Raw genomic sequence first — 11509 nt, 5'->3', positions numbered from 1 at the left:
TATTTACTAACAAAAGTATATTGTGTAAATATAGGGATAAATAGTTCTAGGGCAAACTGTATTTCAGCGAGTACTGACGCTGACAACCACCCCTGGAGTCACGAGTTAAAATCCAGGGTGTGCTGAGTGACTCCAGCCAGGTCTCCTAAGCAACCAAATTGGCCCAGTTACTAGGGAGGGTATAGTCACATGGGGTAACCTCCTCGTGGTCGCGATTAGTGGTTCTACCTCTCAAGTCAGTCTGGTTATAATGGGTTCAAAATACTTATTTGTCAATTTCAGTTTTATTCAAAGTGATTAAATCGCTAACTGATTAAATAATAACTGTGAAAGGAGTAAGTGACAAGTTTTTATCAGAACAATTTGGTTCCAATAACTGTTTCGTTTATAATATTTGAAGTTAAACGAAGTCCTAAAGGAGTGAGATTTTTTTTCTGGCAAAGGCGTATTTAGTGTTGGCAATGCCAACTGATTTATCCAAATTGTCCCATCATTTATGTGCAATAACAATCATCAGTGTTAAAGGAAACAAGTCAAAAGTTGGAGTTTAAAATTAATTATTAAATAGATTATAAATACATAGATACAAATAATATAGATAATTATAGATACAAATAATTTGTGGAATTTATACAAATGAATTATATATATTTAACTCTGCCAGTACAGTCAGACAAAATACACATGTTAAATATATATTCTCTGAAAATCAAATATATTATGCAATGTTGTTTCTAAAACAAGATTAATCTAATTGATCTTGTTTTAAGGATTTTTAGATATTTTTTACAGGAAAACAATACAACAATTATTATCAAGAATATGATTTTTGCCCTAATATCAAAGGTCTTACTAGAAAAAAAAGAAATTATGATCCAATGTGAATTTTCTTGATAAATAAATATGATCGTGTCTGGTAACATGTGCATGTAAAATGGCTAGAAAAGGCATTTTAGCTTATATATATATATATATACAGGGTTGGGGAGTAATGTAATACATGTTACAGGATTACGTATTTAAACTACAAAATGTAAGTAACTGTAATCCACTAAAGTTACAATTTAAATCATTGTAATGAGAATACAGTTACATTCAAAAAGTATTTTAATTACTGGAGAGATTATTTAGCATTTTATTGTCATTTGTTTAATTTAATATTTAATCCTTTCAGATGGAAAATATTTATACATATAAATGATGTGATTCAAAGTGCATTTGAACAGCGGTGAAACACTTTCTTATGATGTGTTACATTCATACGAGCAGACAGAGAAGTACGTTTGAAGTAAGTTTGGAGCAGAAGAAATAGAAATAAACCTTGTGTAAATTGTCAGCTTTACGCTCAGATAAAATGCTATTTCTAGCCATTTTACATGCACATGTTACCAGACACGATCATATTTATTTATCAAGAAAATTCACATTGGATCATAATTTCTTTTTTTTCTAGTAAGACCTTTGATATTAGGGCAAAAATCATATTCTTGATAATCATTTTTATAATTAATACATTTCAAAAGTAACCTTCCAACCCTGGCCATATATATGCTGTATATATATATATATATATATATATATATATATATATATATATATATATATATAATATAAAAAATTATAAAATATATATATATATATAATATATATATAAAAAATGTTTTTACTCAAATCAAAAATCTTAACAATTCTTATTGCTTTGCTATTTTTACACAACTTTACCATCCTATGATAAAACAACTGTAAAATGACACTTAGATTTGGTTTCCAACCATTTCGTATCATGGGTGAAGAATCTCCATTTATAATTAAGAAACTTATTACAAAAGAAATGTTGAAACACAATAATACATTAAGAGAGACACTACAATTAAATTCATCATTACAAAATTATTTATTTAAGTATTTTATACATTTGGGCAATTCCCAAACAGACAGTCATGTTTCTGGTTCGTTCAACGCTATTGACAGGACTTTTATTTTGACAGGCAACATTCACGGAAGTCACTGCCACTATGCTGTGTTAAAAAGGCAAAGTTCTTTGTTATTTGTAGTTTTGCCTTTATTGTGAAAAAATTACAAAGGGTGTGGGTATAACTAAAGGTAATATTGTTTGTCGTTTTATAAAATATATGTTTATAGGATTGTTAAGAGGTCGAGGTGCCCAAAGACTCGATGTTAAACAAACACGTGGATATTTGCACTTCAAATGTCTAGATCTCTGTGAAGTCTTTCAGAGTAACTGTTTTGTCAATGCAACAAAACAATTAAATGCCTCTACCCTCTTAAATGAAGAGATAATGCAAAGCTGATATTTAAACCTCACTGAATTATATTACAAATCTGTGTTTACTGTAAGTTTAGCAACAAATGCATACAACATTACCTGCAATGATAATGAAAAGCTGTTATCAGAACCTCCCTGTTTATTATTTCACAGTGTTTAGTGTAGCCATGGCAGAGGAAGCCCTACTGGCACGTGTCAAGGCTTTGGAAGAAGAGGTGGATAGATTGAAAGAGCTACTGAAAGCAGAGAAAGATGGAGCTGGTGCTGGTGAGAGTGCTAAAGCATCATCCAATCTTCATTCAGAGCACCTAAAATGTCAACAAAGTGAGGAAAACAGGAGCAAAGGAAAGAAACGAGGAGCAGAGAGGCCCTTTGATTTCTCTGCCCACCCTTGCCGGCATGTGGCACTGCGGCTGGCATATCTCGGCTGGCAGTATCAAGGCTTCGCTGTCCAGGAAAACACAGATAACACTGTGGAAGCCCGACTTTTTGAGGCACTGCTGAAAACTAAACTGATACAAGACAGACAGACTTCCAACTATCACCGCTGTGGCCGTACGGATAAAGGTGTCAGTGCTTTCTCTCAGGTAGTTATATCTGTATCCATGATTATGTTTAATTGGAACTGTCGGTACAATTAATAAACCATGACAAGTCAAACAACACCCAGATGAATTACTATAAAGCAATAAGTTAACACAATCAAAAGGAACCCTGATATTCTCTCTCTTCTCCAGGTTATATCCATTGACCTGCGTTCTTTACAGTTTGGAGGGGGTTTAGGTGTTACTGTTCCTGTTGGCGTGGAGGCCAAAGGCAAAGCTGCCTCAGAAGAATTACCATATGTGAAGATGCTAAATAGAGTTCTGCCTCAGGACATTAGGATTCTGCAATGGGCTCCTGTAGATACCGGCTTCAGTGCACGTTTTGACTGTCAGTCCAGAACCTACAGATACTACTTTCCTCGTGGAGACTTGGATGTGGAACTCATGGCTGAGGCCGCCAAACGGTAAGTGGATGAAAACAGCATTCAGTCAACACCAGCAACACAATTACCAGCATTTGAGGTTTAATATTGATCACCACTTAAAAAGACTTTCGACTCACCCCTGGTTGAATAAAACAGGCGGTTATAAGAAGGCAAAGTTGTATCTAACAAAGTTGTATTAAGGTTAGAAGTGGTTTTATTGCACTGAAATCATGTATGTTGTTTATGTCTTGTGGCTATACTTTTGAAACAAGGTGTATTTAAATTATTATGGACTGGCCCTTTTGACTTCCATTGTAAGTGCCTCACTGTAACCACATTTTTGGATTTGGAGGGACAAAAAAAATACATATTTTTTTTCAGGGAATGTTGTTAATTGGGCTTAACTTTTATTGAACCCATAACATTAATTTAAAAGAATACTATGGACTGTGGTATATACTGTACACTATGTAATTACATTAGACATCCCAGATGTGTATGACATACTTTCTTCTGCAGAACACAAATTAAGATTTTTAAAAGAATATCTCACCTATGTAGGTCCATACAATGCAAGTGAATGGTGAACAAAACTTTGAAGCACTAAAAAGCACAAAAAGGCAGCATAAAAGTAACCATCAGCGCTGTCTGATCATGGCCGGGTCTTCTCGGATCTTAAACAGACCCGGGACCTGCAGCAATAGACTGTCCCAGGTCGGGTCTCAGGTCCTCGGGCTAGGGTGGGCCCCTGAAGACCTCTACTAGAGATTACATTTTGGGCTGTTTTCACCCAAAACCAACTGGCTCCTGAAGACTTGGATTAAACTAATTCTTATGGATGTCTTTTATGCTGCCTTTATATGCTTTTTATAAGCTTCACACTTTTGGCCACCATTCACTTGCATTGTATGGACCAACAGAGCTGAAATACTTTTCTAAAAACCTTCGTTTGTGTTCAACAGATGAAAGCAAGTCATGCACATCTTTCTGGGATGGCAAGAGTGAGTAAATGATGAGAGAATTGTAATTTTTGGGGTTAACTATCCCTTTAATATGATGAAATACACCTGTGGTTGCTCTATAGGACACCTGTGTGAACTTGACATGAACATCTATTTTTTTGTTTAAACAATTGCAAAAATTGCTCAAAGTGAAGTTGGTTCTGAAAAAAGTATAATTTATTTGCAGAAACCAGTTGGTTTGATATTTTGTTATCTTATACAATGACATTCTCATGTTTAAGTGTGGCTTAAGTGTCCTAATACTTCTATGGGGGCCACTGCAAAAATGGACAGATCATTGATATATGCATACATACTCCATATCTTAATTCTAGATTGTTCTAGCTGCTGTTAAGGTAATTGGGTTGTTTTAAGGTATTTGGGTTAATCACTGTTATCTAGTAATTCTTCCCTGGTCATGCAGGTATGAGGGCACACATGACTTCAGGAACCTTTGTAAGATGGACGTGGGTAACGGAGTCTTACAGTTTCAAAGAACCATCCTGTCTGCCACCGTTCGGCCAGCCCAACTCAACTCCACCTGCCCTAATGACCCTATCCAGCTCTATGTGTTTCAGGTCAAAGGTCTTGCTTTCCTGTATCACCAGGTTAGTATTCCACCAAATGCTAAAAACTGCAACTTAATGATAAAAACTGTTGATTTGGTTTTATTGTCACCAGTTCAGAAGGTTCCACTTTTTAACCCTGAAAAACATCTTGTCATGCTCCATGACAAAGCCACATTTAATGAGACATTAGACATACTTGTAAAATGAATAGTTCACACAAAAATGAAAATTCTGTCATCATTTACTCTATTATGCAGAACACAAAAGGAGATTCATTAATAAATATTTTAGTCCATGGCAGGAGATGGTGACCTACTTAAAAGCTTTAAAATAGCAAGAGTTGTCCAAGTCTTTTAAAGGCAAACAATGTGTTTTGCAAAGAAACAATCAGAATTTAAAGGGTAACTAAACCCTAAACCAACTTTTTTTAGTTAATGATCTGTAAGCATGGGGCTTTATTAGTACTGGTCATTGATTCAAGTAATTGTTTTGACATTTGTGTATAAAGTGTTTTAATTCTACAATATATGGTGTAAAAACATCTGAGTGCTGCCCTCTTCAGGTTGAACGGTGGCTACTGCAGTTGCATTTTCCTATTGGCTGTTGCGGTACTTCGTGACGTAAGCGGTGACAGCTGACATAAGCAGGTTCCAGCTCACCACGCCAGATTCATGTACATTTCGTCTTGCGACCGTGTGAGGAATAATAATAACATAGAGTCTGACAGCAGCTGTCAATTAATCCGTCACTACGAGTCTCAGGTGCTCGTACGACTAACAAAGGTTTACTGAAGTAATCCCAAGCCCATGTTCATGATATCATTACAGCTGAATTATGTTTTTGATATATTTTGAGCGTGTTCAGCTCCAGTTTGTTTTGACTACACCAGTGAGCCAGCCTTCAACCTCCCTTTTGCATGCAGACTCATCGTCATCTTGGATGAGGCAGATGACAGTAGTGTTGTCTGCAAACTTCAGGAGCTTGACAGAGGGGTCCTTGGTGGTGCAGTCATTTGTATACAGGGAGAAGTAGAGGGGAGAGCACGTATACCTGGGGGGCACCAGTGCTTTCGTACAGGTTCTGGAAGTGAATTTCCCCAGTCTCACTAACTGCTGCCCATCTGTCAGAAAGCTGGTGTTCCACTGACAGATAGATGTGGGAACAGAGATTTGGTGTAATTTAGTCTAGAGAATATCTGGAATGATGGTGTTGAAAGCCTAACTGAAGTCCACAAAAAGGATCTTTGCATATGTCCCTGGCCTGTCCAGATGTTGCAGTATATGCTGCAATCCCATGTTGACTGCATCCTCCAGAGATCTGTTTGCTCAATAAGCAAATTGAAGGGGATCTAGAAAGGGTCCAGTGATGTTCTTCAGGTGGGCCAACACCAGCCTCTCAAATGATTTCATGATCACAGACATCAGAGCGATGGGTCTGTAGACATTTAGTCATGTGATTTTGGCTTTCTTTGGTACTGGAATGATTATTGAGCATTTGAAGCAGCATGAGACTTCACACTGCTCCAGTGATCTGTTGAAGATCTGTGTGAGGATGGGGGCCAGCTGGTTAGCACATGATTTAAGACAAGCCAGTAAAACGCTGCCTGGGCCCTGTGCTTCCTTGTCTTTTGTTTTCAGAAGACATGGCACACCTCTTCACAAATCTTAAGTTCAGGTTGTGTAGCAGGAGGGGTGTTGCAGGAGGTCTTGGTCTTTGTGTGAAGTGATGGTCAGAGCAGGCGTGGGGTGTGAGATTGGGTCTTTCAAATCTACAGTAGAGCACATTCAAGCCATCAGCCAGTTGTTGATTCCCTGCAGTTCCCTGCAGGGGGGGGGCAGGAGTCCTGTAGTTCTTCAGTTGTTTCAGGCCACTGCACACTGATGCAGGTTTGTTAGCTGAAAATTAGATGTTTATTATGACAGAGCATGCTGCATATATGAAAATACACAGAAATATTAGTTCACACTGCAAATATATCTTATAAAATTTATTTGTCTGAATTTTCAAAGCTCTTGTTTTTTAAAATTTTTTTTATTTGTATTGTTGTGAGCATGAATGGAATTTAATGGTGATTGAGAGGGATGCCTGAAAAGCTTGTTGTATCACATTTGATACGTGGATTTCAAAGGGGGGTTTTCAATAAAATAATTTTCAGAATTTTAACCAAACACAAGTTGCTTATATTCAGCAAATACTCATTTTAAAATATCAGTAGCAATGTAAGCATTATCTCTCACTTTTACATTATTACAAAACAAAGCTGTCATTTATCCCAACATTAGTATCACTTTTCGCCATATTCAGTTCAGCACCATATTAAATAGATCGATATAAACCTTGAAACCACTTTTTTTTTTAATTTACCACTAGATGGTGTCATAAACATAAACATACATACCAAATGTTGTTTGGCTCATCAGCTTGAACAGACCGTGAAACAGGAGCTGTCAAACATTGTGTATCATATTTGTATAATATCATTATACAAACAGCTTTATAGGGTTAAAACAGAAAGATAATCATAGAGGTTTGGAACGACATGAGGGTGAGTAAACGATGACAGAATTTTCATATTTGTTTGAAGTATTCCTTTAAATGAGTGGAAAAGATTTAAAAATGCCTTTTGAAGTGTATTTCAATGAAGTTTCAGGATGTAAACTATGGTTTCTTTTCGATTTTCTGCTCGGCCACAGGTTCGCTGTATGATGGCTTTGCTGCTTCTTATTGGACAGAGGCTTGAAACTTCAGAAATCGTTGATCAGCTGCTGGATGTGGAGAAAAACCCAAGGAAACCTCAATACAGGTGGGCGGCAATATTTACTGTATATTTGCTAGGCCTGTAGTGTGTTTGCTCTTGTTGCTTTTCCAGTGTCATTTTTGGGCTTTGACCAGCACGAGCCAGAACGCCTAAATTTCAGACTTATGAAGTGTGTTGTTGTATGTTTAGTATGGCGGTGGATTACCCGCTGGTGCTTTATGACTGTCATTTCGAGGGTGTAAACTGGAGGACAGAACCTGTGGAGGAGAGCCATGTCCTGAACTCTCTGCACCAACACTGGGTTCAGACCGCAGTCAAGACCCAAGTTCTGCTTGGCATGATACAGGGCCTTCAGAACACAGCCACAGGTGTGTTAGTGTGGTATTATACTGGAACTAAAGCATGAAATTGAACATTCCTGATAGATCATGGATATGTTTGGAATGGAATACTGACTTACTACTTCCTATATTTTAAAAAAGTAGTACATGAAACATGGTAAAGTTGTCTGCACTTATATAGCTCCTATTTTAACCTTGTCGGTTACCAAAGCGCTTTACACGGTGTCCCAATCACCCTCTCACACACACAGACACACACTCACACACCAATGATGGCAGAGCTGAGGTCCTTGGCTTCAAAAAGTTTTAAAACCCCTGATATTGTGCACATTTTGGCAGTTTTAGTAGATAGTTTCTGTATTCCATTGCATACAGAAAATGTGCATAGTGTGTGCGGTTACAGACTGCATAATACAGTACAAAAATAGTATGCTGTTCGAAACTTAACCGATGTTCCACATTGTTTTTACCCTTTGACATGGTTTAATTATTTTTTTAAATGGTTGCTTTTACAAAGGAAATATTTGTCAAAATAACTACTTAAGATATCAGCCACAGCTTTGAATTGAATTGATAATCGTTGATTTTTATTTATTTTGTTCAGGTGAGACGTCGTCCTCTCTGCAGTGTTGGCTAATGGAAGGTTCCAGACAGAGGAAGTACCAGCCTCTTCTAGAGCGGCCACGCTGTGAGAGTTTGGAGTCCAAGATCCAGCACTTTGTGAAGAGAGGACGACTGGAACAAGAGGAAGGAGAGAATGGGCAGGAGACCACTGTGTTCAGGGGGAAACGATCAAAAAATTACCACCCAACAACAACAAACCAACTTCAAGAGCAAAACCAAGGAGCAAATACTGAGGATTGTCCCTTACAAAACATGTAAACTTACAGTTAAGAACATACGTTTTCCTAATTTCACTTTTAATGTGTGCGAGAAATGATTTGAAGTCATCAACAGAAACCTTTTATTTTTTAATTTCTTAGCACCACAATTACTTTATTTTCTAAGCTCCAGAAGAAAATATTTGATTAAAGGATTGCTCTGTATTGTGTGAATTTAATTTGAGAAGTAAGACAATGTCCCTGTCCTTTACACAAACTAGATCAGAGTGGAGAAACCTTAGCTGCACCAGAAATGGCTTAATGTCAGAGCATGTAATGCATTTGATGAAGAACACACTTTTTGACCGGTGAACAAAAGTGTGCTTTTTAGATATGCAGGTGAATAATATGAAAACATTCTGGAAATATTTCATCCAGTACGTGGACATTGTCTTGTGACTCGATTGTATGATGTAGCAACAACAACTGCAAAAAATAATGGACTCCGCTTTTGTTACACAAGCTCAATTTAACCACAAGGAACAACTTTCTTGGTATATAAAGCACTTGCAGTTCTCCGCCATTATTATTTTTTTAATTCAGCATTTTGAATGTGAGCTCCCGAGGCGTTATGACATCATAAAGTGTCCAGATGATTCACACTTCCGAATCTCGCCAGAAATAGTTGGTCATCTGTGTGTTTATCGCATACTGTTAAACAAATACGGAGTATTCAGACACCCATTGGCATACTGGTTTTTGCATACTTTATAGTAGGGAAGTATGCATATTCAGATGCAGCTCTAGTGTGCTGATGACCATTTATACAGTGTTGAATTAATGTTTACTAAATTGACTGATTTTATTAAAGGTTTTTGTTTACTTGGTTCACTATTTTTTTATTACTGTTTCAGGACCAAACAAACAACAAAAAACGAGGAACTGTTGGAAAATTCTGCCATTTACTCTGTCTGTTCAAAACCGAGTATGACTTCCTTGCGCGGAACACAAAAGCAGAAGTTAGGCAGAATTATAGCGACTAATTAATCAGTCACCATTCACTTTAAGTGCACCTTGTTTGCCATACAATGAAAGTGAATGGCGACCGAGGCTGTCAAGATACAAAATACCAAAAAAGCACCATGAAAGTAGTCCATGTAAGTCTCATTCTACCAACATCTCCTTTTGTTTTTCACAGAATGTCATATGGGTTTAGAATAAGATGAGGATGAGCAGCCTAAGGATAGTTTCATTTGTGGCTGAACTATCCTTTTAAGGAAGCCTTTCAACTAAGCATCTATAACTCAGAGAAGGATCAAAGTTTTCAGTATTTATAAAATGATCAAATGTACACAGAAAAGTTAGAGAATTACAATGTAGATGGCCAAGAATATAAAGAGAGTACTGTAGCAACTACAAATTGAACCCTTTCAAAATTTCACAAAACCTAGCAAGTCCGATGAGATGTTGTTGAACAAAATATCAATCTCAAAGGTTGTGAGGTGTTTGTAACTGGATTGCTCATGACGTCACAACAGTGAAGCCTCTGTGCCGCCATCTTTGTATTCCCTAACATTCTGTATTCCTGTGGGTCTCAATGGGAAATTGTCTGTTTTGGTGAGTTGTTTTTACCTATCCATTACAAATAAAAAAATTGTTTTTAAGGCTGCATACACTGCATCACAATGCAATCTTCCTGCAAAACTATTATTACATGCGTATTAATGCCGACATCACAACATTTACTGATAAAACTAAAATTGCCAATCAGAATTGAGTAATTGCAATGATTCGTATTTTGTGTGGCCAAATGAGAAATGGGGGGTTTGGTTAGTTGGGGTTGCAGCCTTCTTTTTTTTTTTTTTTTTTTTGTCCTTTGCTGATCACATACAGTGTGTTGACACTTGACACATCCTGAAAACTGCACCATGCTGAAGAGATGCTTAAAAGTAGTTTTTTTTCGACATTCGGGACATTTTTGTCTTTTTCATTTTTGTTTTTTCCATCATTATGGCTGTGTTAATGCCATTGGCATATATTTTGACAAAGGTGTGTTTTTGGGGGAATTATGATATTTCAACCCTAATTCCTATAATACACCAAATAGTTACATTAAGGACAAAAATGTCCCCATTGAAATCCATTAAAACGGCAATATTTGATCCCAGTGTCATTAAAGCATAAAATCATGAATTCTATGATATTATGTTTTCATTCCAAAGCCCTTCAAAATTAAAAATGTAATATTGTCTACCAGATGGCGCCATTTTCCTTATGTTTAGCCTATGGAGCAAATACATGCTTTTTCCCTATTTTCTGTTTGCTGTATTATAATATTTTTATGGCAGTTTTAGTCTAATCTGACACTGCACAAAAAGTGATAAAGTGTCAAAGTCAACGTTGTTGTTAATCACTGACATATGCCAGACTGTAAAAAAAAATTAAAAAAAAACTTTAGCATTTAGTACATGGGAAATAATACATTTTGTGTGTGTGTTTTTTTTTGTTTGTTTGTTTTGTTTTTTCATAAAAAAAAGCAACCATTGCATTATATAAACAAACTGGCATTTAAAAGGTTAAAATCCTGAAAATGAATAAATATTTGGTAGTTGTGATCAGGACGGGCGTTGGTTTAAAAAAAAAATAACCAATTGTAAGTGGAAAATAATATTAATATATAATATTATTATAGCTGCACACGACATCATATTTCCAAAAAAGCATGCATAAACTACTATCGTATAATGGCGGTTCGCAAACAT

At 36.5% G+C, this 11509-nt stretch overlaps 1 protein-coding gene across 1 annotated transcript; it reads left to right on the top strand.

The window, feature by feature from the left end:
• The first annotated feature begins 1987 nt into the window (after positions 1-1987).
• pus3 (pseudouridylate synthase 3) lies at positions 1988-11084 on the top strand. The gene is made up of 7 exons (XM_052113797.1): positions 1988-2103; positions 2441-2874; positions 3025-3296; positions 4683-4866; positions 7521-7630; positions 7775-7953; positions 8531-11084. Exons 2-7 carry the CDS (start codon positions 2455-2457, stop codon positions 8806-8808), a joined length of 1443 nt encoding a protein of 480 aa, XP_051969757.1. The 5' UTR covers positions 1988-2103; positions 2441-2454; the 3' UTR covers positions 8809-11084.
• Positions 11085-11509: the final 425 nt, after the last annotated feature.

The sequence above is a fragment of the Xyrauchen texanus genome, chromosome 41 (genome assembly GCF_025860055.1).
Source record: "Xyrauchen texanus isolate HMW12.3.18 chromosome 41, RBS_HiC_50CHRs, whole genome shotgun sequence".
NCBI classification, from domain to species: Eukaryota; Metazoa; Chordata; class Actinopteri; order Cypriniformes; family Catostomidae; genus Xyrauchen; species Xyrauchen texanus.
This window is presented reverse-complemented; position numbering and strand designations above follow the sequence as displayed.